The 24,570-nt window shown below is 36.1% G+C and overlaps 2 protein-coding genes across 10 annotated transcripts in view; one reads left to right on the plus strand and one right to left on the minus strand.

The window, feature by feature from the left end:
• The window catches only part of LOC125653986 (cilia- and flagella-associated protein 54-like), a 64,312-nt gene extending 48,054 nt beyond the window's left edge, over window positions 1-16,258 (minus strand). For 3 of the 8 annotated variants that reach the window (XM_056144199.1, XM_056144195.1, XM_056144192.1), the window contains exons 1-17: window positions 15,938-16,257; window positions 14,688-14,793; window positions 14,396-14,539; window positions 13,188-13,359; window positions 12,733-12,791; window positions 11,306-11,449; window positions 10,922-11,035; window positions 10,339-10,440; window positions 9,904-10,105; window positions 9,310-9,417; window positions 8,395-8,507; window positions 8,035-8,209; window positions 7,400-7,485; window positions 6,435-6,572; window positions 5,565-5,697; window positions 3,884-3,976; window positions 2,005-2,246 (exon numbers count right to left, since the gene is read on the minus strand). In XM_056144199.1, the coding sequence (XP_056000174.1) occupies window positions 2,005-2,246; window positions 3,884-3,976; window positions 5,565-5,697; window positions 6,435-6,572; window positions 7,400-7,485; window positions 8,035-8,209; window positions 8,395-8,507; window positions 9,310-9,417; window positions 9,904-10,105; window positions 10,339-10,440; window positions 10,922-11,035; window positions 11,306-11,449; window positions 12,733-12,791; window positions 13,188-13,359; window positions 14,396-14,539; window positions 14,688-14,793; window positions 15,938-16,128 (2,322 nt within the window). In that variant the 5' untranslated portion in view covers window positions 16,129-16,257. Of the gene's footprint in view, window positions 1-2,004; window positions 2,247-3,883; window positions 3,977-5,564; window positions 5,698-6,434; window positions 6,573-7,399; window positions 7,486-8,034; window positions 8,210-8,394; window positions 8,508-9,309; window positions 9,418-9,903; window positions 10,106-10,338; window positions 10,441-10,921; window positions 11,036-11,305; window positions 11,450-12,732; window positions 12,792-13,187; window positions 13,360-14,395; window positions 14,540-14,687; window positions 14,794-15,937 lie in introns of all 8 variants that reach the window. The other 5 variants (XM_056144196.1, XM_056144193.1, XM_056144197.1 and 2 more) reach the window with 3 other exon arrangements.
• Window positions 16,259-16,430: 172 nt separating this feature from the next.
• LOC125653988 (ATP-binding cassette sub-family F member 1-like) lies at window positions 16,431-21,647 on the plus strand. 2 transcript variants are annotated; one of them, XM_048883687.2, is made up of 4 exons: window positions 16,431-16,518; window positions 16,844-17,064; window positions 18,532-19,193; window positions 19,751-21,647. In XM_048883687.2, exons 2-4 carry the CDS (start codon window positions 16,872-16,874, stop codon window positions 21,065-21,067), a joined length of 2,172 nt encoding a protein of 723 aa, XP_048739644.2. In that variant the 5' UTR covers window positions 16,431-16,518; window positions 16,844-16,871; the 3' UTR covers window positions 21,068-21,647. The 2 variants fall into 2 exon arrangements, with proteins under 2 accessions (XP_048739644.2, XP_056000175.1); XM_056144200.1 differs by having other exon boundaries at window positions 16,476-16,650.
• Window positions 21,648-24,570: the final 2,923 nt, after the last annotated feature.

Genomic DNA, 24,570 nt, shown 5'->3' on the forward strand with positions numbered 1-24,570 from the left:
ATCATGGCTTTATTTCACAACCAATATAATCCTAAACAAAACACGAGACATTAAAGGACTGGTTCGTGGTGAAAACCTCATGAACATTTTTTTACATGCGAATAAAATTACAGCATATAAAAAGATATAGTAAAACTCGTGACCATGATAAATCCCTGCAAATATTATAATTAGTTTTCAATAAATCTGGGATAAAATTCAAAGCTGTCACTCATGCACATAACAACGATACAGACAACAACTTAGTTCTGTAAGTTATCTCAGCCTGCAAGCATTTTCTTTGTTTGGTGGTGAGTGGTTTAATTGAACATCAAAATTCAAGGCATGCAAATCTGGTTAGAGACTGAAACAAAACATATCAAAATGAATGCACATGAATCTGTGAAACTGAATTTGTGAGTCAGGTTGGGAAAATTAAAATGAATTAGATGATGTCTTTCTAGCTGGTCAGGATGGTTGATGCAGAATTTTAAAACCTTCCACCAATGAGTTGTCATGGCAACACAGGACGTTAGAATGTGCCCATGGGGTCAAGTGGCATGAAGCCGAGACACTTACCCGACTTGGGTGGACTTACCAGACTTAACAAATCACTTGCAATACTTTTGGTGTCCATATCCAGATGTGTGGGGGCTTTCTTAGGGGGCATCGTCTGATGCTCCTCCAGCTGTATTACCATGGTTACCACACAAATATCATCATTCATTATTAACCATGATTCAGCATGTACTATGTACACTGCCTTAGTAGTATTCTACAGCTTTAGATTACAAAGCATTTTCCTATAGGTATACAGCTAGTATGGGTAATTTTGTGTATAATTAAACATGAAGGAGGAATAACACACCAGAGAAATATGCTGGATGGAAAGTGGAGGATATGTACCGCAATAGTTTGAAACTGAAATATTCAAATCTAGTGAAATAAAATGCAGATTTAGAAGAAAGTAATTTGGGGGAAAAATCAAAACCCCTGCTAGACTCAAATTCACAAACTACAGATCAGCAGTCGACATGTTAACCTGCCTAGCTACCCAGCTAGGCCAGTAGATATTTTTTAAATATATACATGTATTGCCAATATTTTGATTTTCAATAAAGTTTCAAAAGGAAGTTGGCCATTATAACCATGTCTTATTCCTCCTTAATGAATATCAATTATCAATTTCTCTAAGATTACGACTGTAGCAGTTTACCTATAACTAGACAGTGTTTTGTTAATAGTATAAGTATATATATGTATGCACCCGCACATGCGATCTACTGGAATAATACATGTAAAGATAGTAAAACATTCGATCCTCTACATGATGTACATCCAGAAAAAAATCCTTGGAATATAAACATCAAACTATATCGCCTTCACCGGACAGGTCTTGTGCTGTGTAACATGTCAATAACATCACTTTGTTGCCCTTCTAAAGAGCAGACAAGTAAAGGCAATATAATCAGTGACATCAAATTGTCTGGATATTACACTGGTATGTAGCCAGGCCGTTAGCTTCCCATATTTCTCAAAACAGGAAAAGTTAAGATTTCTTAATTACTTTATTTGTACTTAAAAGAAATCATCATACTGTATTTTGGAAAAAACTAAATTTGATTATTTTCTTATCACACCCAACTTAGATACCTTACATGTATATGTGAAAGCAAAAGTTCACGTGGGAATGAAATAAAACAATTTTAGCAATCAGAATTTATCAATATTAAGTGTTTTATTGTGTTTTTGAAATCTTTCTTTAATTTGGTTAATTTTTGCCCCCCCCCCCCCCCCCCCCCCCCCCCCCCCCCCCCATTCAATCCACCATTTTCATCAAAAATATTTAAACATGACTTATACCACTTTAAACCACAAAACTTCAATGAGAGATAAATCGCACACAATCATCTGTCCATCATTTAATGCCCCAGGCATAGTTTAGGTATAGAAATTAAATAAATTAGCACATGTACCAGCTTTCTTCTTAATGTTTATCATTGTTAGCTAGGTTGTGATATTTACCTTTGCCCAGCTGACATCCGCAATGGATTTCCCGTCACTGAGTGCCACTGCCTGGCGGGCGTATGACACGTTCTTCAGTCCCAGATCCAGTATGTCCCTCGCCTGCAATAACTGTTGTCGAGGATTAATGTTCAGCATTGACGAGGACAGCATGGACGTTCTGGACACTAGGTGGTGTTGGCTTCCGTCTTGACCAGCCTCATCCAGTGACATTTTGGAGCCACGCAGTGCAAACGTTCCCTCTGAAAGAAATATAAAATTGTCAGCTTTATTCCTAATACTTTAAAAAAAATTGAATTCTTGATAACTACGAGTTACTGGTAATTTTATGTTGTATGCAATAATTGTGCATGAATTAGATATTAATCAGTGAAGAGTTTACTGTCATATTACATAGCTGGTCATATCCAAGGTTTGAGTATTCTGAAATTAAAAACCTACAACAGTTGTTATCACATATTAGTGCAAATTCTGTTAGTGTGAATTACAATACTACTGTAAGACATGCTACCTCTATTAAAACATAAATCATGATCATTCATGCATGAAATATATTGTTTAATTTTTCAACATTTCTTGATTGTGTTCACAAGAACCACTTGTGACTCAGCATAAATTCTGAATCTGTCTTCTTTGAATAAATAAGGATTAAAAGTAATTGTCATGACATACCCACAATCAAATAAAGATTGAGCTTGCACGCCTGTCATGACACACCCACTACCAAACAAGGATTGATTTGTCATATGACACACCCACTACCACACAAGGATTGATTTGTCATATGACACACCCACTACCAAACATGGATTGAGCTTGCCTATCATGACACACCCACTACCACACAAGGATTGATTTGTCATGACACACCCACTTCCAAATATGGATTGAGTTTGCCTATCATGACACACCCACTGCTACATGTACATATGGATTAAAATGGCTTGTACCTGTCATGTTGTGACAGTAAGTTCCACTATTCTGATTAACTAAGAAACAGACACCAGGTACACATTTCTGTCTATTAAATTATACCACAACCACTCTAATCATTTCACTACAGAAGAAGGTATGTCTGTGTACACTACTGTGTGCAGATGATGAAGGCTATACAATGTGTGCCTAAATTTTACAGAAATTCATTCTTTTGAGGAGGAATGCTACACCAGAGAAATTTGATGTAGATGAAAAGTGGAGGATTTGTACAACAATAGTTTGAAGTTGAAAATTTTCAAATTTACTTTATTTTGTCAAAAAAATACAGATTTAGCAGAAGATAGTCTGAAAAAAATTTAAAAACCCTGCTGGACTCAAACCTGCGACCTACAGTTCACCAATCGGTATGCTAACCTACTGAACTACTCAGCTAGGTATTTAAATTGAAAAGGAAAAGTCAAATATTGCTAATATTAATTTTTAAAGGAAGTCAGCCATTATGACGATGTAGAGTACCTCCTTAAATTATATCCGAGACAAATTTAATATAAATTTTCAAATCTGATGGATAGAATAATATTCTTTCCATTTCACATCAATGTCATGTCAACAAATCAAATTCATGGAAAACAACCAAAATCTGTTATATCATTCTGTATATTCAGCCAATTATTTTTCATCAAAATTCAAAAGCTAAGATATGGTAAACAATTAGATAAAAATTCATGTTGACACTCTGCAATTATTTATGTGGTAAGAGAACATTCAACAAAACTATTATTTCAAAAACAGGTAAACCATGAATATTCATGCATTTCTTTTGCCAACTCGCAGCTTTTGTCATATGATAGAGCTACAAATCAACCAAGCGTGAAGACAGAGGACACCGTGTCCACTGAAGCATAGACAGACCAGTCACGGCTGAATGACACTCAAGTCTTACCACGGGTACTGGAAAGGCGAAAGGACGCCAGCGTGCTCTCCTCATCCGGAGAAAACTTGGAACTGTGGGTAACTAACTTAGATCTAAAAAATCCTGGACGTTGACAGCAATAGAAGGAAAGAGAATGCATTATGTTACTGGATATACAGAAATATGTTAATACACAGAAGCATTGGTAGATCGAGTGTTAACATCAAGCAATGTTTAGTGTGCACGGGAGTGAGAAGGGAACAATGGACAAGCGCAAAATAAACCTGGAATAATTACTTTATCTCTGATAGACATATTTAGTGAAAATTGAAATCTATAAGCATGTACTGTAAAAGTGAGTTGTTTACACGTGGGGGAAATTTACATCAATTATGCAGTCAAGTAATAAGTGTAAATTTCCCCCACATGTAAAGTTGTAAATATTTAATATATATATTTTAGTTACTGCACATTTTTCTCCCACGCAAAATGTTGGACATGGAAAAACGCGTCCTTAACCCCCAGCATAAATAACCAGTTACAGTACTTTAAAATCTGTAACTTATTAAGTGAATGGACCAAATGTACCTGGTAATGATATATATATATATATATATATATATATATATATATATATCATATATATATGGAATATACATATAATATTTTTTTTATTGTTTTATATACATGTGAACATGAGTATTGCTATTACGTTGTATTTACATTTCCAACTGTTTTCTCTTTGATAACCCTTTGAAGCTTCAATGTGTTAATTTCTCTATGTATATACAAAAATTGATGTCAATTTTTCACTTGCATAAAATTGAATGCTGACAATGGGTGGGGATAATTGAAATTTACATGGAATTCCATGAGTATTTCAATTAGTATTTAACAGGCAGTATTTCTATGTCAATTTTATGTTTATTTGTTTGGTGTCCCTTCAAGAATTTTTTATTGATATTCAGATGTCTCAAGCTGTAGGTGAAATACCACAAATTTTGACCTATGCTTAGGACTCAGGGCCGTAACAGTGAGGGTTCTTTAAGATGCCAATGTCTGCCGCAACATGGGACCTGTGTTTGTAAGGTCGTTTCTGAAAGACCTCTAAATGCGGAACATTTGGTGAACGATTAATCACTACCTATGTTTATGTCTTAGGTCTTAAGTGGCCATGGCACAATTGGGGCTCGAACTCACGAACTGACCCAGTTGTGAAGTGAACAATCTACCATCAAACTATCATGACCCATCGATTCAATATTTTCATTTTTATTTGAAACATACATGTAAATATAAGGTACCAGTGTCTAGTTTGTTGGATGTGTGAGGTGATTAGCTACATGTACAATGGAAAACAGGATAATTTGCATAATTGCATATCTGTTATGCATATACATTGTAACATGATTCCTTAAATATAAATATAGTATATGGGTATTTACTGTATTGCGTACATGGGTATGATTGTAATCCAAACTATGGTAGCATCACATTATAATTGTGAAATACATATAATACTACACTATAAACCACATTTCATATCATAGATAAACATCCATTATTAAGCAATGAAATTTAAAAACACCTGTATTCCATTTATTCATACCATAAGATTTTTGCAATGTAATTACTTACCGGTAGTAAATAATACATTTTTTAATGATTTCATGAAAGATCTGCAGAATAATATATCTTTTAATTATCTTACCATCATCAATGTGAGCACTGCTCTCAAACACCAGAGCCAGCCTCAGGACCACTTCAGCGGTCAGTGCAGGGTCAACACTGCTGATACCACACCAACACAGGACTTTGTGGACAACATCGAGGATGTAAACCCACTGTAATAGAGAATGTAAACCCACTGTAACAGAGAATGTAAACCCACTATAATAGAGAATGTAAACACACTGTAATAGAGAATGTAAAGATACTGTAATAGAGAATGTAAACCTTCTGTAATAGAGAATGTAAACACACTGTAATAGAGAATGTAAACCCACTGTAATAGAGAATGTAAACATACTACAATAGAGAATGTAAACCCACTGTAATAGAGAATGTAAACATACTACAATAGAGAATGTAAACCCACTGTAATAGAGAATGTAAACCCACTGTAATAGAGAATGTAAACCCACTGTAATAGAGAATGTAAAGTTACTGTAATAGAGAATGTAAACACACTGTATCAGAGAATATAAACCTGCTGTAATAGAGAATGTAAACACACTGTAATAGAGAATGAGGACTGTTAACCCCCTGTAAGAAAAATGAGGAATGTAAACCAACTGTATTAATGAATGAAAGTTGTAAACCCATTGTGATAGAGAATGATGATTGACTGTAAACCCATGTCATAAAGAATAATAGTTATAAACCCACAACATAGAATGATCTAAATCTGCTGTACTAGAGAACCTAGGATATCGACACAGGATTTAAACCCTAGCGCTACAGAAAATAACATAGAGTATTGCATGACAGACAGACAGATGGATGAAAGCACGAGTAGATGCCTTTAGTCTGTTAACTATGGGACATGATAAGAAAATGAGGAACTAACTCGCTAACTTACCTTATTTGGGTTTTCCATCTTTTGGAGATATTTTGGGTTGTCAGCTGAGCCGGACTGGTGCTTCTGAAACACAGACTTTGTTTTGTTCCACAGAAAGAGGGCTGCATCTACCACCATGTCCACTTCTATCTTTGAGGGCTGGAATCAAAAGAGGAATTTTTTCACTGATGCCTAGGGAAATTCTTGAAGAGGGTTAAATCAACGAAGCCCTCAGAAACTATCAAAGAAGGCTTCTGCATTAAAGGCTGGGCTAACTATCAATCAATAGAAACCTTCTGTATTATAGGCTGGGCTAACTATCAATCAAATGAAAGCATCTGTATTATAGGCTGGGCAAACTATCAATCAATAGAAAGCTTCTGTATCATAGGCTGGGCTAACTATCAATCAAAAGAAAGCTTCTGTATCATAGGCTGGGCTAACTATCAATCAAATGAAAGCATCTGTATTATAGGCTGGGCAAACTATCAATCAAAAGAAAGCTTCTGTATCATAGGCTGGGCTAACTATCAATCAAAAGAAAGCTTCTGTATTATAGGTTGGGATAACTATCATTCAAATGAAAGCTTCTGTATTATAGGCTGGGCTAACTATCAATCAAATGAAAGCTTCTGTATTATAGGCTGGGCAAACTTTCACTCAAAAAAAGCTTTTTTATTGAGAGTTAAGAAATTATTGTAACAGGAAGGCAGAAAATACAAAAGACCAAATTGGGATTTGAACCAAGGCCCCTTGGTTCTCTAGTCAAGTGCTCTACCAACTGAGCTATCTGACGTCGGTGATAGAACCCATCTGAATGCCACAATATCAACTCATAAAAAAGTTTTCATATGAATTTTAAGGGCTGAACAAACTTAAAAGGAAGCTTTTCTTCATAAAGGTTGAGAAATTTATCAAATCATATGAAAACTTTTGTACGGAGGGCTGGAAAAACCCTCCAATCAAATGAGGTAAAATCCACTCACCACGAATGGTCCATTGACTATTGTCATCATAACCTCCGCCACTTGGATGAGGTCATCATTCAGGCTGAGAGAACGAGTGGAGGTGGCTTAAATAAAATACATCATTGTTTTTATACAGAGTCTTACTCCAACTATACACACAAGTTAATATCTAACCATGATATCACAATAGATATATAGCTATTACAACAAAATTTCACCATCATCATTTATAACATAACAAAGAAAACTGTATCAGTTCTGAATGGGCTGATGGGACTTGTATTAATTCCTTTTTTTAAATAAATAAAATCACTGGTATTAATCATGTGACTGTATGGAAGAGATATGTTGAAACTCAAGAATGACAGTTTTATGCGAGGTTTACTAACCTGACACTCAGTGATTTAACTATACCAGCTGGAACTGCGATACTGTTTAATGTCTAATGTTTATTTTACCAGCTTGGAAAGCCATTATTGTTTTGTATGAGTTATATCTATCAGCTTTGAACTCTAGTGATGCTTTGTGAGTTTAGCCTATTTGGGACTCTAGTGATAATATTTATGATTTAATGTTTAACATAGCTTGATTTTTTTGTGAGGCAAACCTTCCAGCCTGGGAATCCAATGACAATTTTCACGAGTTTAACCTACCAGCCTGGGACTCCATTGTTGTCTTGGGTTCTGCAGTTTGTCCCCCATCCTTCTCTACATCGTCTACGACAGAGGCCATGTTACGTTTGTGTCGTCTGCTTGGATTCACCTTCTCCATGGCCAGCAGAAGTTCCAGAGCCTTCTCATCCCAGTTGTACTTGCTGTTGTTCAGTATCTGCAATGTTAAACAAAATCCTAAACATGCAAATTTCTAACATCCCACTCTTAACTTTCCCTACAACTTGTAACATTTTTAATCACCATCATGTTTTACACAATTTTTTTTAATTTTGTTTTCACATTAATTTTAATTTTTGCTAGTTACACTGTTACTTTGATGTTAAGACATTGGTTTCTTACCCTGATGTAAGTGAGCACATTTTCAACAAGAGTGTCAAACACCTCCCACTGCTCAAAGCTATAGGCAAGCTTCACCAGACGAATGGCTCCCTCAATGGAACAGCCATCCTCCCCTGAACAAAGAAATAAACAAAACTCAGTCAAAGCTATAGGCAAGCTTCACCAGACGAATGGCTCCCTCAATGGAACAGCCATCCTCCCCTGAACAAAGAAATAAACAAAACTCAGTCAAAGATATAGGCAAGCTTCACCAGACGAAAGGCTCCCTCAATAGAACAGCCATCCTCCCCGTAACAAAAAAATAAACATAACTCAGTCAAAGATATAGGTAAATACCAGACGAATGGCTCCCTCAATGGAATAGCCATCCTCCCCTCAACAAAGAAAAAAAATCAAGATTTTACACACTTCTTTATAAAACAACTTCCTTCTATCATTATCATTGCACTTTCTTTAATGCATTATTTTTTTTAATTCACTAACAAAATGATTCATCAAGTCACTCCTAAACATTCTTCAGTTGAAAATTGTATGCAGTAAACTCGATATATCATTGTAAATCACAAAAAAAAAACCATATGGGAAAACTCTCATGCATAGATATATTTAATTCTACAGTGCCAAAATATATTCAAAATAATTATACGTAATTTAAAGATATTGACATAATTATAATTAATATTAGGAAATAACTAATATGCAAGGGTTTAATTTCCATGCACTTTTGTGTAATTAACCATCATGTACTGTACAGATTTCCATGTTAACATCAAACAAGCCCATTTCATGAATCACTTTTACATGAATGAAAGATTTTACTCATTTTTGTGTGTGTGCAAATAACACCATCCTAAAATGAACCCTAAACACTAAAACAGTGTGGCCACAGTCCACTATTGTCCAGCTGGTCAGTACCTTTGGAAGCCATGTCCATGATACTGGAGTCTTTGATGATTCCGGCCAGAGCAGGTAAATGGACGTTGCTGGTCGGCTTGATAGATGACCCCCGGTGACCTCCCCCACCTGTAATGTACAAACAAATACACTGAAAGCATTGACCCCCCAGTGACCTCCCCCACCTGTAATGTACAAACAAATACACTGAAAGCATTAGCATTTCATCACGGATAGATGACCCCCGGTGACCTCCCCCGCCTGTAATGTACAGATAAATACACTGAAAGCATATATCATTTCATCACGAATAAATTCTTAAATATCTATTATTATAGCTATTTCTGTGTTTAATGAGAAAGATTGCAGTCTTTATGAGTATGATTTATCATACCAATTCACAGAAAAATTCCCACTCCAAAGTTACATAATAAAAAATGTAATCTAAGAAAAAAATTGCAGTGCACAAAATTTCTAATAACAATTTTTAACTTTGATGTGAATTTGGCTAATTTTCAGTGCTTTCCTAGAAGAATTTGATGTTTACAGTGAGATGGAGAACTTATGTTTACAGTCAAATGGAGAATTTGATGTTTACAGCGAAATGTTGGGTACCTGCTAGAATCTCTTGTCCCGCCATGAAGAGCTCAGCGTACACATCCAGGATTTCTACCTCCGAGTCTGACGCGGGGGGAGAGGTCAGAAGAATGCGACGATTTGTGTCTGTCAGACTCTCCAGAATACACAGAAACTGAGACCCACTGCCCTCAAACATGTCCGCCAAAAGCTTCTCTGAAGGAGTGCGGGGCCACGTCAACTGTAAAACAGATCAATTCATTTACTTCACCTTCTGTAAAATCACAATACCTGACAAACCTGTGATACAGCATTCAATCACATGCTGAAAATTCAGTGATGCAATGAATCACTAGATAACTTAACGAAAACAATCAATAACATCGAAACTTTAGCTTTTTGTCCTTGTTTTCAATGACAGACAGTTTCTAATGATAAAGAACGGCTGACATCAGATACCTAGGGTTTTCTTACATGAGAGGCTTCCTTGAGGTTAGCTCTTGTTTTGGGCCTCAGTAAAGCCTTGGGTTTCCTTCTGGTCTCATACACAGATCTCTTAAAGACCATGATGGCCATCTGTAACGAAACAAGTGAATATCTTAGGTGTTTACTGTGACAGTAATAAAGCATGTACAAATTGTAAAAAGATTCAAAATAAGAAGTACAAAACACAATGATAATAGCCATTTGCAATAAAACAGATATAAAACAATGTAACTATGTAAAAGATTCAAAATAAAAAATACTGAGACTAGTTCTGTGGGTGAATAGACAAATGGTCTTTCTGAGAAGTGGAAATTTACGCCAGTTGTACCCTTATAAATAAATAAAATCATCTGAAACCAACGTCTTCATATCCACGTGTGTATTTCTACCACATGTACATTTCCAACACATGTACATTTCCAACACAGGTAAATTTCCAACACAGGTAGATTTCTACTACATGTGAATTTCTATGTCCACAGAATTTAGTCTTATATCTGCATTATTGAACTTTACTGGTATAACAAGTGACAAAAACAAACTATACTTTGATTTGTATTTTTATCATTACCTTGACAGTGGCTGTCCGGAATGTGATCTCAGAGAGTGGGGTTTCTATGGAGCTACTAAGATTCTCAAGGTTACTCAGTTCATTGATCTTGGCCAATCCTCTTCTTGCAAAAGCCTGACAAAGTATCATTTTATATAAATATGTGTGATTATGTACCATAATACATGATACAAAACATTCAGTGTACCTCCAATCTTTTGTGACATTTAATGCTTTACTCTACTCCAACAAGTTAGAGCCTCTGTTAACATCCCTTATATATAACTCGCAGCACCAAGTCAAAAGTATCTCACCATGAACCTCTAGCATGCTAGAGTAGCTTTACTCATAACTACATGTATTGTATAACAGCATAAATCTATTTAATCCTTGTATTAGACTTACCTCTGCATGTTGTGACTGTTTACAGTCGAAGTAGCACTGACACACGGCAGTGTAGAGGGTCGCCCGCCAGGGAAGGTACTTCACGGCCAGCAGGGGGACGGAAGTCTCCATACACATACTGGCCCACAGCAGGTACTCCAGGGCCTGTAATTACAGGTCATTCATTACAGGTCTTTACAATTACAGGTCACACATTACAATTACAGGTCACACATTACAATTACAGGTCACACATTACAATTACAGGTCACTCATTAAATGGGTAATGAATCATATCAGTAATATGTAATAGTAAAAGGTAACTATACTGTGTCTAAAAATTTGAAAGCACACAATATACTGTATATCAGGTTTTTTCCGCGTGTATCCAATTTCCGCTTTGTTCGCGACGATTTCCAAATCGCGGAATATAAATCCGCGTAAATTTGAAACAAAGTTAGCCTTTGTGATAAAGTTATAAGGCTGATCTACCCTGCACATCTCAAAGTCTGTCGAAATTCAAAACTATGAAAACAACGGCCTTGATTCCTCGATTCTTGATTTTATTAAATAAACAACAACTCAGGTTTTATTAATTAATCTCATCCAATCCTGTGTAGATTATACGTTAACCAGTTGATAGATTGGGTATAATAATTGAGTCAGGGTGACGACTAAAAATGATCACAGCCGAATTATTACCCTTGCGTTTTAAAACGGAGAGTGTTAGGGACGATAATTCCCAGAATAGCCATGCTCGACTGAAATCGAAAGTAGGAATCGCGTATAATCGAAAAATGTACATTCGTTGAATAAAGGTAAAATTTCGTGAAAGCACAGAAAAATGTTGTAAAAATCACGGTTGTTGGTCGCGTTAGACAGTTGGTCGTTTAATACAAGTACAATAGATAGGGTAACGCCTTGGGGTGGATTATTACCTTCACATACAGCAGTGAGTCGCTTATTTACTTGAATGTAAAGAAAAGTGCAAAATCGTTGTGTGATCAGTAACTCAGAAATCGTGTAAATCGTTTCACTGACTGAATTTTTTGCATTAAAAATTAAGAGTTATACTTGTACCAGCTGGCTTCTTTTATAAGTTTAAATAATCGTGAATTATATTTTCACGATGACTTTGAAATAGTGAAAATTTGATTCGCGTAAATTTAATACACTATTTTAGGTTCTGATTCGCAGAAAAAACATGACGCGGAAAAAACCTGATATACGGTAGTATTTCTGTCAGTGAGAAGTGCCCTCCTCTGATATATCTTACTATATACCCTTGAGGAGTGCCCTAGTGACATCAGATGTCTGTATTACCTACCCTTGAGGAGTGCCCCAGTGATGTGTTACCTACCCTTGAGGAATGCCTCAGTGACATCAGATGTCTGAGTTACCTACCCTTGAGGAGTGCCCCAGTGACATCAGATGTCTGAGTTACCTACCCTTGAGGAGTGCCCCAGTGACATCAGATGGCGAGACATACTGTAGATGTGAACTGTCCCTGTGAGAAATACAAAAACATATTACTGGTCTTCGCACCACTGCTTATCATCTTATCAGGCGATATTCTCCTTTAAAAATAGTCTTAAATTACTTTGAATGGTTACTGTCCAATCTAATTAAAATTACATCCTATGATCCACTCATCTTTTATCACTACACATAGGTGTAGTGATAGTAGATGAGCGGATCATAGGATGTAATTTTAATTAGATTGGGGTACTGTCAGTACTGATTTGTATAATTTGTTTGGTTCCCTATCCTTTACGGTCAGTACTGATTTGTATAATTTGTTTGGTTCCCTATCCTTTACGGTCAGTACTGATTTGTATAATTTGTTTGGTTCCCTACCGTTTACTGTCAGTACTGATTTGTATGATTTGTTTGGTTCCCTTACCGTTGTACACCAGCCAACACAGCGTCTCTTTTGGCAACACGACCTGCATGACAAGTCGTAGGAAATTCAGGATGAGGACACACCTCTCTACAGATTGCTTGTTCTGGAGTTTGGGGTCACGAGCCTTTACCATCTGGTACATACTGATACTTTTACCCATCAAAGCTCGGAACTACAAATACAAATTGTTAGCTGTTAATGTCCAGTCATGTCCCAATGAATGAGACTCCCAAGGATTGATCTATAATGTCTAGAAATTATTTTGTCATTGTATTCATAGTAAATAAACTAGTTTTCAAAATGCATGACAAATGTTGTTGTTACCATGTTTACTAAAAACATCACATCAGACTGTCACGTAGAGCTGTAGTAAACAACATGAAACAAACTCACAAAGCTTGAATCTTCATGATCATACAGAATAGAATAGAATAGATTTGACTTTATCATCATACATGAAACTCTGATTAATCAAACCTCTCCCCAAGGTCTGTTATCAGAAGAACACAGCCATTGACAGGTTTAATTTTGCCTAACTGCCAAGTTGGCATGCGAGAGACAGGTTGGTGATTTTCATACATGATTACCAAGAACTGGCTATATCCCTTACATGTGAGTCTGGTAAATGGACCCATTTGCAATAAAAATTTGCCTGATTTTTGATACAACAGTTAAGTTGTGCAGTCAGTACTTGACTTGTTTTGGAATGTTTAAAAAGACTAGTATTATATATATTTTGAAACTATTTTAATGTATATACATGAATCTAAAACCATCGCTTTTTGCACAGGGTTTTGACATAATCTGAGTAATTAACTTGAGTATATAGTACAATGTACTTTATAATAGGACTCCTATTATACTATGTACACAAGTTTGCTCAGATTATGTCAAAAGTTAAACCTGTGGTTTTTTGTATGCACATGAGTTTTATTTTATTCACATATCGTTATCAACACCTGATGTAAACAATTAAACATATGTACATTTAATCACAAATTCTTCCAAAATGGCCAAATTTTGTTAACAAAATTCCAAATTAAACTGGACAGGTACTGGACTCTGTACCAAAAAGAGTCAATTACGCACTGAAGAAGCACAGAGTTAAAGAGAGACAAGCGTTGCCAGAATCAAATATTACTGTGAGACCAGCACTTGTCAGAATCAAATCTTACCGTGAGACCAGCATTGTCAGAATCAAATCTTACCGTGAGACCAGCATTGTCAGAATCAAATCCTCCAGGGAAGAACATTTTCTTGAAGGCATCTACGTCTGTGATCTCTTCAACATTGAGGTTCCCAAAGTGCATCAGATATCTATCATAGCACTGCCAAAGAGCCGTGCTGTACTCCTGTGATGAAATAAAACATTATATTTGATAAATAAAATTCTTTGGATTTAGAATAAACTGACAGAATATAATAAACATGATTAATTCTTATCATATCTTAAACTACATACAGATGTGTTACATAACACACCTGGGTTTTATTACTTACTTTCACCAACACTAGGAAATCTCCCACCTCCAGCAGTTTGCTCTGGTAGTATTCTTTAGAAAGCTTGGGCTCATATTTGTTCCACAATTCAAATAGTGTGTCAGAACTATCAGAAATTAAAATAAATCAACTTTGATATATTATAATATATCAATATGTAATTGAATGAAAAGGAATATCATTTTCTCTTTCTCTCTCTATCTCTCTTTTCCTCCACCCCTCGCTGGGAATCTGTTACTCAAGCTTTACAGTCCTATTAAATTTGTTAAACAACCTCTTCAATGACACACACACATATATATATATATTTACATTTGCAACTGTTTTCTCCTACATAACACTATTACGAGCAATACGTATTTATTTCTGGATAAATCTACTACGGGGTCAACAGAGGTCACGGCTGTGCGTATGAACATTTGTTAAAAGTAGGTAACAGGTACTACTTTTACTAAGGCAATACACATCTAGCAATCGCTCTCACTTACTACAGAAATCTATCAATAGATGAAATCAACATAATAAAATGTATTTCCGGTTTTATTTGCATTCCAAGCAGTGGACTTTCATATGAAAGATATTCTGTGGATATTACTTAAGACATGTAAATTAATTTAAATTCCCATTATCCTATGTGTTAATGACAATCTTTCATCCCAGCGAAGGTATACATGAGATTTTGAAAATACTGTAACATTTTTTTTTCATGTACGTGTACATTTTTAAGATAAGTCTGTACATTCAGAGTTAGGTGTGTGTTACACATCAGACATTGTAATGATCTTAGACCATCTGATGTCACAGCACTGTTGACTTATTGACTACACTGTATGCCATGATTTCCTGTATAGTTGATTCTAAGTCTATAAATTTGTGCAGTGTGTTTTGTGCAGTCTTTTAATATTGCTTTCTTGTTGGCAGCGTCAACACTGGTGCAGGGCATGTGGTGATTACATTTACACAACCCATTTCTTCATTTCCTACAAATATGTACCTTAAATATCCCATTATATTTTCACAATCTGTTCTTGTTCTGTGGGGCCCTCCTAATCTCAGCGAGATTCGTCGAGGCTGGATATTTGGACTGACACCTCTTCGCCAGTCCAAATATCCAGCCTCGACGAATCTTGCTGAGATTAGGGCCCTCCCAAATGATAATCTGAACTTGTCTAATGTAAACTCGTACAAATGAAGAATAATTCAATGAGTTTACAAACTGACAAAAATAAAAAAAAAATTAGCCAACATACGGTCTGGATGACGGTTCTTCATCTGGCTTTTTATATCCAGGGGCATTTCTTTTCCTCATGTACCCCATAAACTTCTTGATTTCTTGGTCCAAGGATTGGAAAACAGGATTGTTTTTGTCCTTGCTATAGAAAGTACTTGGCTGACCGCGATTAGCGACATTCGCCGCGGCACTTCGTAATATCGCTGCCATTTTCTTTTACTTCTCCTCTTAATAATCACGAAAGAATATCAATTCAAACATTTTAATTTTCGCAGACCTCAATCACTGACGCACCGCGTTTCTAGGGAAGAACAATAACTCGTGCAGGCACCTGTTATACAGAAACTTTTAGATAGGAGAAAACATTTCCGGATATTATGACAGTACACAGAAGATCTAGCAATTCATAACATGCAATCATCCACTATAAATATCAATATCAGAAAATTAATCTGAATTATAATTCTTTATGATAATTATATATCACTAATAGCGTGCATAAAAAAAACCCGGGATAAATCGGAATCGAGAAAGCTTTTATTAACTCCAGTCATTCTCCACATGCTTCCGGCGTGATTGTCGAGGAAAGCAAAGCTACCGGTAATTTGGCATATTTCAGTACAATTTTGTCTCAATCACGTATTGATGTACTAGATTCAACAACTAATATTCAAATCTCATTGTATACCAGTTCACAGGGATCATAATTTCAGATTAGATGTAAAACAAAAGGTTATTTCTTAGTCGAAGTATATTTCATCATCAAAACGCAATATTCACGAATGCAAATATTGCCATTGCTCGGTCGATTGTTGGTCAATTCATAGTATTAGAATTTTTCATCAATTAACTGATTAGAATTAATGATATATAAAGAGAGAGGAAATACGTCTGAAGGGCTACTTGATAACTTTTCATATTTCAGTGGAGAAGAAATTTTTCAAGATCAAAAAATGCCTAAGAAAGGAAAAGGAAAATCTAAAGAAGAGGAACTTTGGAATGGTGATGAGGAGGAAAATGCGTTAGAGGAAAAGATGAAGAAATTAGCAACAGACGATGGAGCGGCTGGTAAAGACAAAAAGAAAAAGAAGAAGTCAAAGCTTGCACAGCTGGCCGAGTTAATGGCAGCGGAGGATAATGAAGAGGGTGGGGTTTTTTTGTTTTGTTTTTTCATTTTGCTTTCGAAATTACTAATGATGGAGTAATAACCCAAACTTGCATTGGTGACGAGTTTTTGACCTTGGACCATTGACAAATTGCCAAATTATGTATTCACCCACACAACAACTGTCTATGCTGGAAATATTGTCACAGCGAATTATAAAAGACTGGTAGAGTTTTCAATTGCCTGCTGGATTGATGAATAGACTTAACCATTTGGTCAGCCAAGTTTCGCATTTGGTCCAAATTTAGGTCACAAAATTACCCTAGTGAAGATTGCTTTTTACAGGTAAATCTTAGTAGATTTCAGTTAGGGCTGCAACAGGTATACGGTACCTGAAATAACTGAAAACCATTAGTCGGGTCAGGTTTGGTTCCATTTTTTTTTTATTTTGGTTCGGGTCTGGTTTTTGATATAGAATCATGATTAAAAATGTTTAAGCAATATGGCCTCAAAATCCTCAAATGTGTCTGTATTTCGATCCTTTGTTAAATGATGTGGAGAAAACAATGACAGTATGTAAGATAAGTCGGACTCATTTAAAATATGTCACAGGATCAACATCGTCATTGACAAAACATTGAAAACATGGAATGGAAACGGGTAGAAGTGACAATGCTGTTTTTAGTACCATGGATGTCGAGGCTAAACCAGATTCCACATCCACGAGTATATTATTTTAACTAAATACAACAAAGGCTCTTTATTTTAAATTGAATAACATTTTTAAGATAGCTATATACCCGAACCGAAATACCCAAACCCAAACTGAAAAATCCTGAGCCAACCCGACTGGAAATTTTCTGGAACTGTGACAGCCCTAATTTCAGTGTCTTGTGTAGCTGTTTCCTGTAGTTTTTAAAAATGGACTACTAAGATCATGAGATGAATGACCTAGAAAGTTAATCCAACACTGCAGATAATTTTACACACTGCTGTAAGTTTCAGTAACCGATAGTGATAATAGACAGTGTCAGAAAATGAGTATTAGTTGGTTGTAATGTGAGGATGTTAATAGATATTTCAGTAGCGTCTGGCCAGTGCTTTATTTCTATTTCCTTGCTTACCACAGCTCTTCCTAGGGTAGGAAGTGTTGGATTTTCACCTTCTGACATACAGACCAGCAGGTGCTTGTAGAATAGCAAATGTAGAGATAAATTTGATTTAACCATATTAATTAAGTCATCATGAATCTGCCCCTATCACCAATTTTGGAAAGTGTTGTGGTTGCAACAATTGGTATACAGTTTATTTAGATTTTGTCTAGAATTACTTGTGATAGTACTTGACACACAATTCACACACACACATATATATATATACACACACACATATGTGTGTAATGTCGCTAATGTGTAGAAATTAATACAGAATACACCTCAGTCAGATATTACATGCGTAAGCACTTCAAATTGATCACAAATATTGAATTTATAATTATCTTACTGCAGAAAAAGAAGAAGAGGAGGAACCTGTTCAGCCAGTAGGAAAGGATAAAAGTAAAACTAAAACCAACAAAGCGAACAAGAAGGGGGAGGTGAAGTTTGATTACTATGAATCCGAGGAAGAAACACAGAATAATGAGGAGGAGGAGGAGGAAAAAGAGGAGGCAGTCGTGGAGGAAAACAAACCTAAATTGAGTAAAAAGGAGCTGAAAAAACTCAAGAAGCAGGCAGAGTACCAGAAGCAGCTGGAGAGTATGGAATCAGGCGGAGTGGAAAACTTCACAGTATCCCAGGCGGAGAAATCCACTAAGGCTACCGTATTAGACAGTCAGGATATCAAAGTCGAGAATTTCTCTATTGCAGCTAAAGGAAAAGATCTCTTTATTAATGCCAGTTTGTACATCACGGCAGGGAGACGTTATGGTCTTGTGGGGCCCAATGGACACGGAAAGACCACACTTCTGAATCACATGGCTAAAAAGATTCTAAACATTCCGGCAGGTATCGATATTTTGCTCTGCGAACAGGAAATTGTGGCTGATGATACCAAATCGATTGATTCTGTGCTGAAGGCTGACAAAGTGCGCACAGCCTTGCTGGAGGAAGCGAAGAAACTGACAGTTGAAGTGGAGAAAGGGAACTTAAAGATTAATGAACGACTTAACGAGGTGTGTTTGTGTTTAAACCCTGCTTTGTATACACTTTTATAAATAAAAATAAGATGTAGCTTAAACTCACAGCAATATTATGAGGTTAAAACTTCAGTCTAGTAGCTTAATGGAAATCAGATTGTACTGGCCTCCACAGATATGTTATTATGTGTTCACTTCCACATGATGTACATACTCAGATCTGTCTGAAAATCTTATCAACAGTACCTTTCCCTTTTCTCAAATTTTATCAAAATCTGCTGTAAACTTTGGAGATTTTTGCAAACAGACTAACATTGTGTGATACACGACCTGTTTTGACAGACAACTTTTAATTTCCCTAATTTTTATTGGCATGACATTATATAATGTATTCACAAGATTACATTGAAGCAAAAGTAAGGTTCTCATGTATAATTTCGTATATACCAATAGAACATTTTCATGTTGCATCGCCTATAAATCTAACAAGGCAAGATAACATAAATAAAGTATGCAATATTATATACACATAACATGTACTGTACAAAATGCATGGTTGAACATTTTCATGAAATCAATGTGAACTGTTGTAGGTGTATGATGAATTACGGGCAATAGGAGCAGACGCGGCAGAACCCAAGGCAAGGCGGATCCTGGCCGGTCTGGGCTTCACCAAGGAGATGATGGAACGGGCCACAAAGAACCTGTCAGGAGGCTGGAGAATGAGGGTGTCCCTAGCCCGGGCTTTGTTCCTGGAGCCCACACTTCTCATGCTGGATGAGCCGACCAACCATCTTGATCTCAATGCTGTCATCTGGCTCGATAACTATCTGCAGGCCTGGAAGAAAACACTGCTTGTGGTTTCTCACGACCAGAGTTTTCTGGATAATGTTTGTACAGATATTATTCATCTGGATCAACACAAGTTGTTCTATTACCGAGGAAATTATGCGACCTTCAAGAAGATGTTGAAACAGAAGAGGAAAGAACAGGCCAAAGCATATGAGAAACAGGAAAAGATGCTGAGAGATATGAAGGCTTCAGGAAAGTCTACCAAAGTCGCAGAACAAAAACAGAAAGAGGCCCTGACCAGAAAACAGGAGAAAAACAGAAACAAGAAAATGCAGACGGCTGTAGAAGAAGAGAATAAGCCCACGGAATTGTTACAGAAGCCAAAAGACTACGTTGTCAAGTTCCATTTCCCTAACCCCACTCCACTAAATCCGCCTATTTTGGGTCTGAATAATGTGACATTCGCATACGGAAATAACTCACCCCTGTTTGTGAAGCTAGATTTTGGTATTGACATGACCTCACGAGTGGCCATTGTGGGTCCTAATGGTGTGGGAAAGTCCACGTTCTTGAAACTCCTTGTGGCAGACTTAGAGCCACAGAAAGGCGAAGCAATAAAAAATCACAGACTGAGGATTGGAAAATATGACCAGCATTCAGCCGATCAACTGAACATGGACGAGACACCGTGTGAGTATTTACAAAGACTGTTCAACATACCATATCAGGATTCCAGAAAAATGCTGGGAAAATTCGGACTTGCCAGTCATGCCCACACCATCAAAATCCGAGACCTCTCCGGCGGACAAAAATCACGTGTGGCTCTGGCCGACCTCTCATGTCGCGCGGCAGATGTGTTAATTCTCGATGAACCAACCAACAATCTGGACATAGAATCGATTGACGCTCTCGCTGATGCGATAAATGAGTACAAGGGGGGAGTGATTATTGTGTCTCATGATCAGCGATTGATTCGAGAAACAGACTGTACATTGTGGGTGGTGGAGGATCAAACTATTAATGAGGTGGATGGAGGATTTGATGATTACAGACGAGAGCTCCTGGAATCTCTAGGAGAGGAAGTGATGATATCTCAGCCTACAGATATTGATCAATGACACTATTAAGATATTGTTTATACATATATATAAGTATGTAGTTTGGAATGGCGAGCATTGGTTGCTTTAAGTGCAATGTCTGGTTAAAAATCACTGTAATCTTACAAGTTACATACACTTTTAATTGCTCCTTTTATTTTTAGGGAAAGGATTCAAATTATTTATTGGCATTATTGATAATTATGGAAAATTACGTACTAATTTTATGATCTGAAAATTTTATATGATAATGATCAAAATAATTTTTTATGATGTTGAAATCTTTAAATGCTTGGATATACTGAAATTGTAATAAATGTATAAAATCACTGAAACAGGAGTGAGCAAAGTACTACTATAAAAATAACTAGTGGTACTACAGGGCCACATGCTGTTCAGACAGAGACTGTTACATGTACAAAAGTGAAATATGTGTTTTAGAAGTGAAATCTGTTTTCAGAAATAAGGTAAAATCTGTTAATCTATTTTGAAATTTGAGAAATTGTTTTTATCATATTTTTGGAAATATCAATTTGATATTAATGTTTTGATCATGTTCTTGGGAGATATTTAAGTGAAATAAAGCCATAAACAATGAGAATCGATCAAATTACAGTTATTTTTTTTACTGTTAAGGTAGCTCACTACACTAAAGCTTTATGCCACTACATCACCAAATGTAGCTCAGTGGTTAAACATTGGGCTGGTGAACCTCAGATCTCGAGTTCAAATCCGCCAGAGTCTTTTGTTCATATTTGGTGAAATAATTTTTTTGGAAAATCATGTTTTTATCCAAATTTGCAAATTTTCTGCCTTTCAGGCATATATCTTATTATATATCATATTTTTTTATGATTAAATCAATTCGTACTGATTTGAGAAACTATTTCAGGGTGTAGGGAGCCACCTTAAATCAATCTACCCATGGAGGTCATGTTCCCCGCATACATGTATGGGAGTGTAAGGAACGATAACTCTGGTTAGAGATTGCTGTTCATGGTACATAGAGTTGTCTCCCAACAATGTTTATAGCCAAAGATGTTTTCATCTAGTTTGATGTCATTAGAAGTTGGAAGTCACTAATTGTTTTATCCATTATGAAATAAGAATGTATGTTTTTTAAAAGATAGTGCACCACTTGTAATGCTGTCTGATTTAGGATTGCTTGAACTGAAGTAATTCATACTCACTGATATCATATATCGGGTAAGTTTTACACAATTGAAAAGTTCACTATTTCATGAACCCCTTTTAGCTTTTCTGATCAAAATTTGTCAGATGTCTGTTGTTGTTAGTTTTTCACATTTTCATCCTCTCCAGAATCATTGGGCCAATTTTAATCAAAATAGGCATAAGTCATATTTGGATGAAGGGAAGATTTTTTTTTCAAATGAAGTCGCATTGATGCACCCTTCAAATGGGAGATAATAAAGAAGAGGCAAAAATAGTCATTTTTTTTTTTAAAAAATTCGAGAACCACTGGGCCAGAAAAGTTAAAATTTACATGAAAGCGAAGTTCACTCAGATGACCTATGAAGGTCTTATCACAAAGAATGATGTAGAGCGGGAAAGCCTTTGCAAAAATTGTAAATTTCATGATCCCTGGAGTAGAGGTTCTGACCGGGGGGGACTTGGTAATGCAATTGACCCTATATTGAAACTAAATGGATATTTAGAGGGAGTAGATAGATGGTCCTTTACCAAAATTGTAAATTTCATGATCCGAAGGGTAGGGGTTTTTGGTTCCATGGGGGTGGGGATCCAGGTTAGAATAGGTCCTCAGTATCCCTTGCTTGTCATAGGAGGTGACTAAATGGGATGGTCCTTCAGATGAGACCGCAAAAACGGAAGTCCCTTTTCACAGCAGGTGTGGCATGATAAAGATTCCTCCCTGCTCAAAGGCCGTAAGTGCTGATTTGAGCATAAGCCTAAATTTTGCAGCCCTTCACAAGCAATGGTACCAACATCTCCATATGAGTAAAAAATTCTTGAGAGGGACGTTATATAATCAATCAACCCAGGGTGGGGCCAAAATTACTAGTATTATGTCTCTCTCCTCTTTCAGGGGTAGACATTCTTTTTGTACTTCCTGTCTGTCATAAATCTCGTGAACGCTTCTCCTCAATTCATAGGGCTTATCGGAGAGACTTGAAACATTGTAGATTGCTTCATTGCCATTTATAGATGTGCATATTGTTGAGACATGATGATCCAATCAGTTTTTTTTAAAGATAGTGGATCTAAGATGGGAGGAGCATGTAAAATAGCTTGTGAACATTTCTCCTATAGGGCTTATTGGATGGACTTGAAACTTTGTACAATGCCATTTGTAGACGTGCATATTGTTGGGACATGAGGATCTAATTATCTTCCTGAAAGTTATTGTGGAAAAAAATGGAAGTTTAAGTATCATCACAGTTGACTTATAGTTATGAGATTGATAGGACTTGACACTGAATGTAGTTATCTAGACTTTTTCTATCATATGTTCGGTTGAGATTCATTTTTGTCAGTTGTGGTGATGAATGATTGGCAGCATTCTTTTTGGAATGTACCTGGCCAAAATTTTGAGACCATTCATAACACCCATGTAATTCTATTTGCATATATACTGTGATCTGGTGGTGCTAAGCCTGCAAAACCTTCTACATTTATTATTGCACTCATTGGCTGAAAGTGTATATCAAGAAATTTTTCTCCGTATATTTCATACAAAACTGTCTTTTGCTTTCTTTTAAAAAGGAAGACTTCCTGTAATCTTGCATTCTGGTTCAGTTTTGATGAGAAAAAAAACATAACGTTCGTCGTATATTATAATGATCAGTCACACAAATAATTACTTCTTTAAACACTCCGATTCCACACACAAGTACTCTGAAGTTGATGACAATATTATGCTGGAGTTCCTCATTGACATTGCTATCTTCGTAGTCTTTGGTGATCAGGAATTGTGCTCCTTTGTTAGCTGACTTGTTTTTATATTCCTATGAAGCAGAATTTATTCAAAAGCTCCTATATGAGAAGAAAAAATCTCTTGCTGTACATGGCCTTCAACTCAACATTTAGATAATATAGATATATCAACATTTCATTTATTAACAAGAGTCATTTTCATTCATCTCTCAATTCAATATATCCCTGTGGACTCAAAATAAAAGACACCACAGAGTTCTCCATATCTGCTACATAATTAAATATCATTGAAAATAGATATTAACAGCAAACTAACAACTCAATTTTACAACAAACAGGATGATTTCAGCTTCTTCATCGTTAACTTCCCATATTTATGTAGCAGTATTCCATTATCACCTGCATATGGTGTTAGTATTTCTCAACTGATTCAATATGCAAGAGCTTGTTCTGCATATGATCAGTTTTTAAATCGAGGCAGGCTACTGACAAACAAGTTGATGTTACATAGGTTTCAACAGTCTTGTTTAAATTCAGCATTTCGGAAATTCTATGGTCGTTATAAGGATCTAGTTTGCAATGCTGTCTGACATGTTCCAAACCGAATGTTA

The sequence above is a fragment of the Ostrea edulis genome, chromosome 7 (assembly GCF_947568905.1).
Source record: "Ostrea edulis chromosome 7, xbOstEdul1.1, whole genome shotgun sequence".
Lineage (NCBI taxonomy): Eukaryota > Metazoa > Mollusca > Bivalvia > Ostreida > Ostreidae > Ostrea > Ostrea edulis.

Coding starts and splice junctions, on each gene's coding strand:
- LOC125653988 (XM_048883687.2), top strand. CDS start 16,872: ATGCCTAAGAAAGGAAAAGGAAAATCTAAAGAAGAGGAACTTTGGAAT. Junction 17,065..18,531: donor AGCGGAGGATAATGAAGAGG/GTGGGGTTTTTT, acceptor ATCTTACTGCAG/AAAAAGAAGAAGAGGAGGAA. Junction 19,194..19,750: donor TTAATGAACGACTTAACGAG/GTGTGTTTGTGT, acceptor GAACTGTTGTAG/GTGTATGATGAATTACGGGC.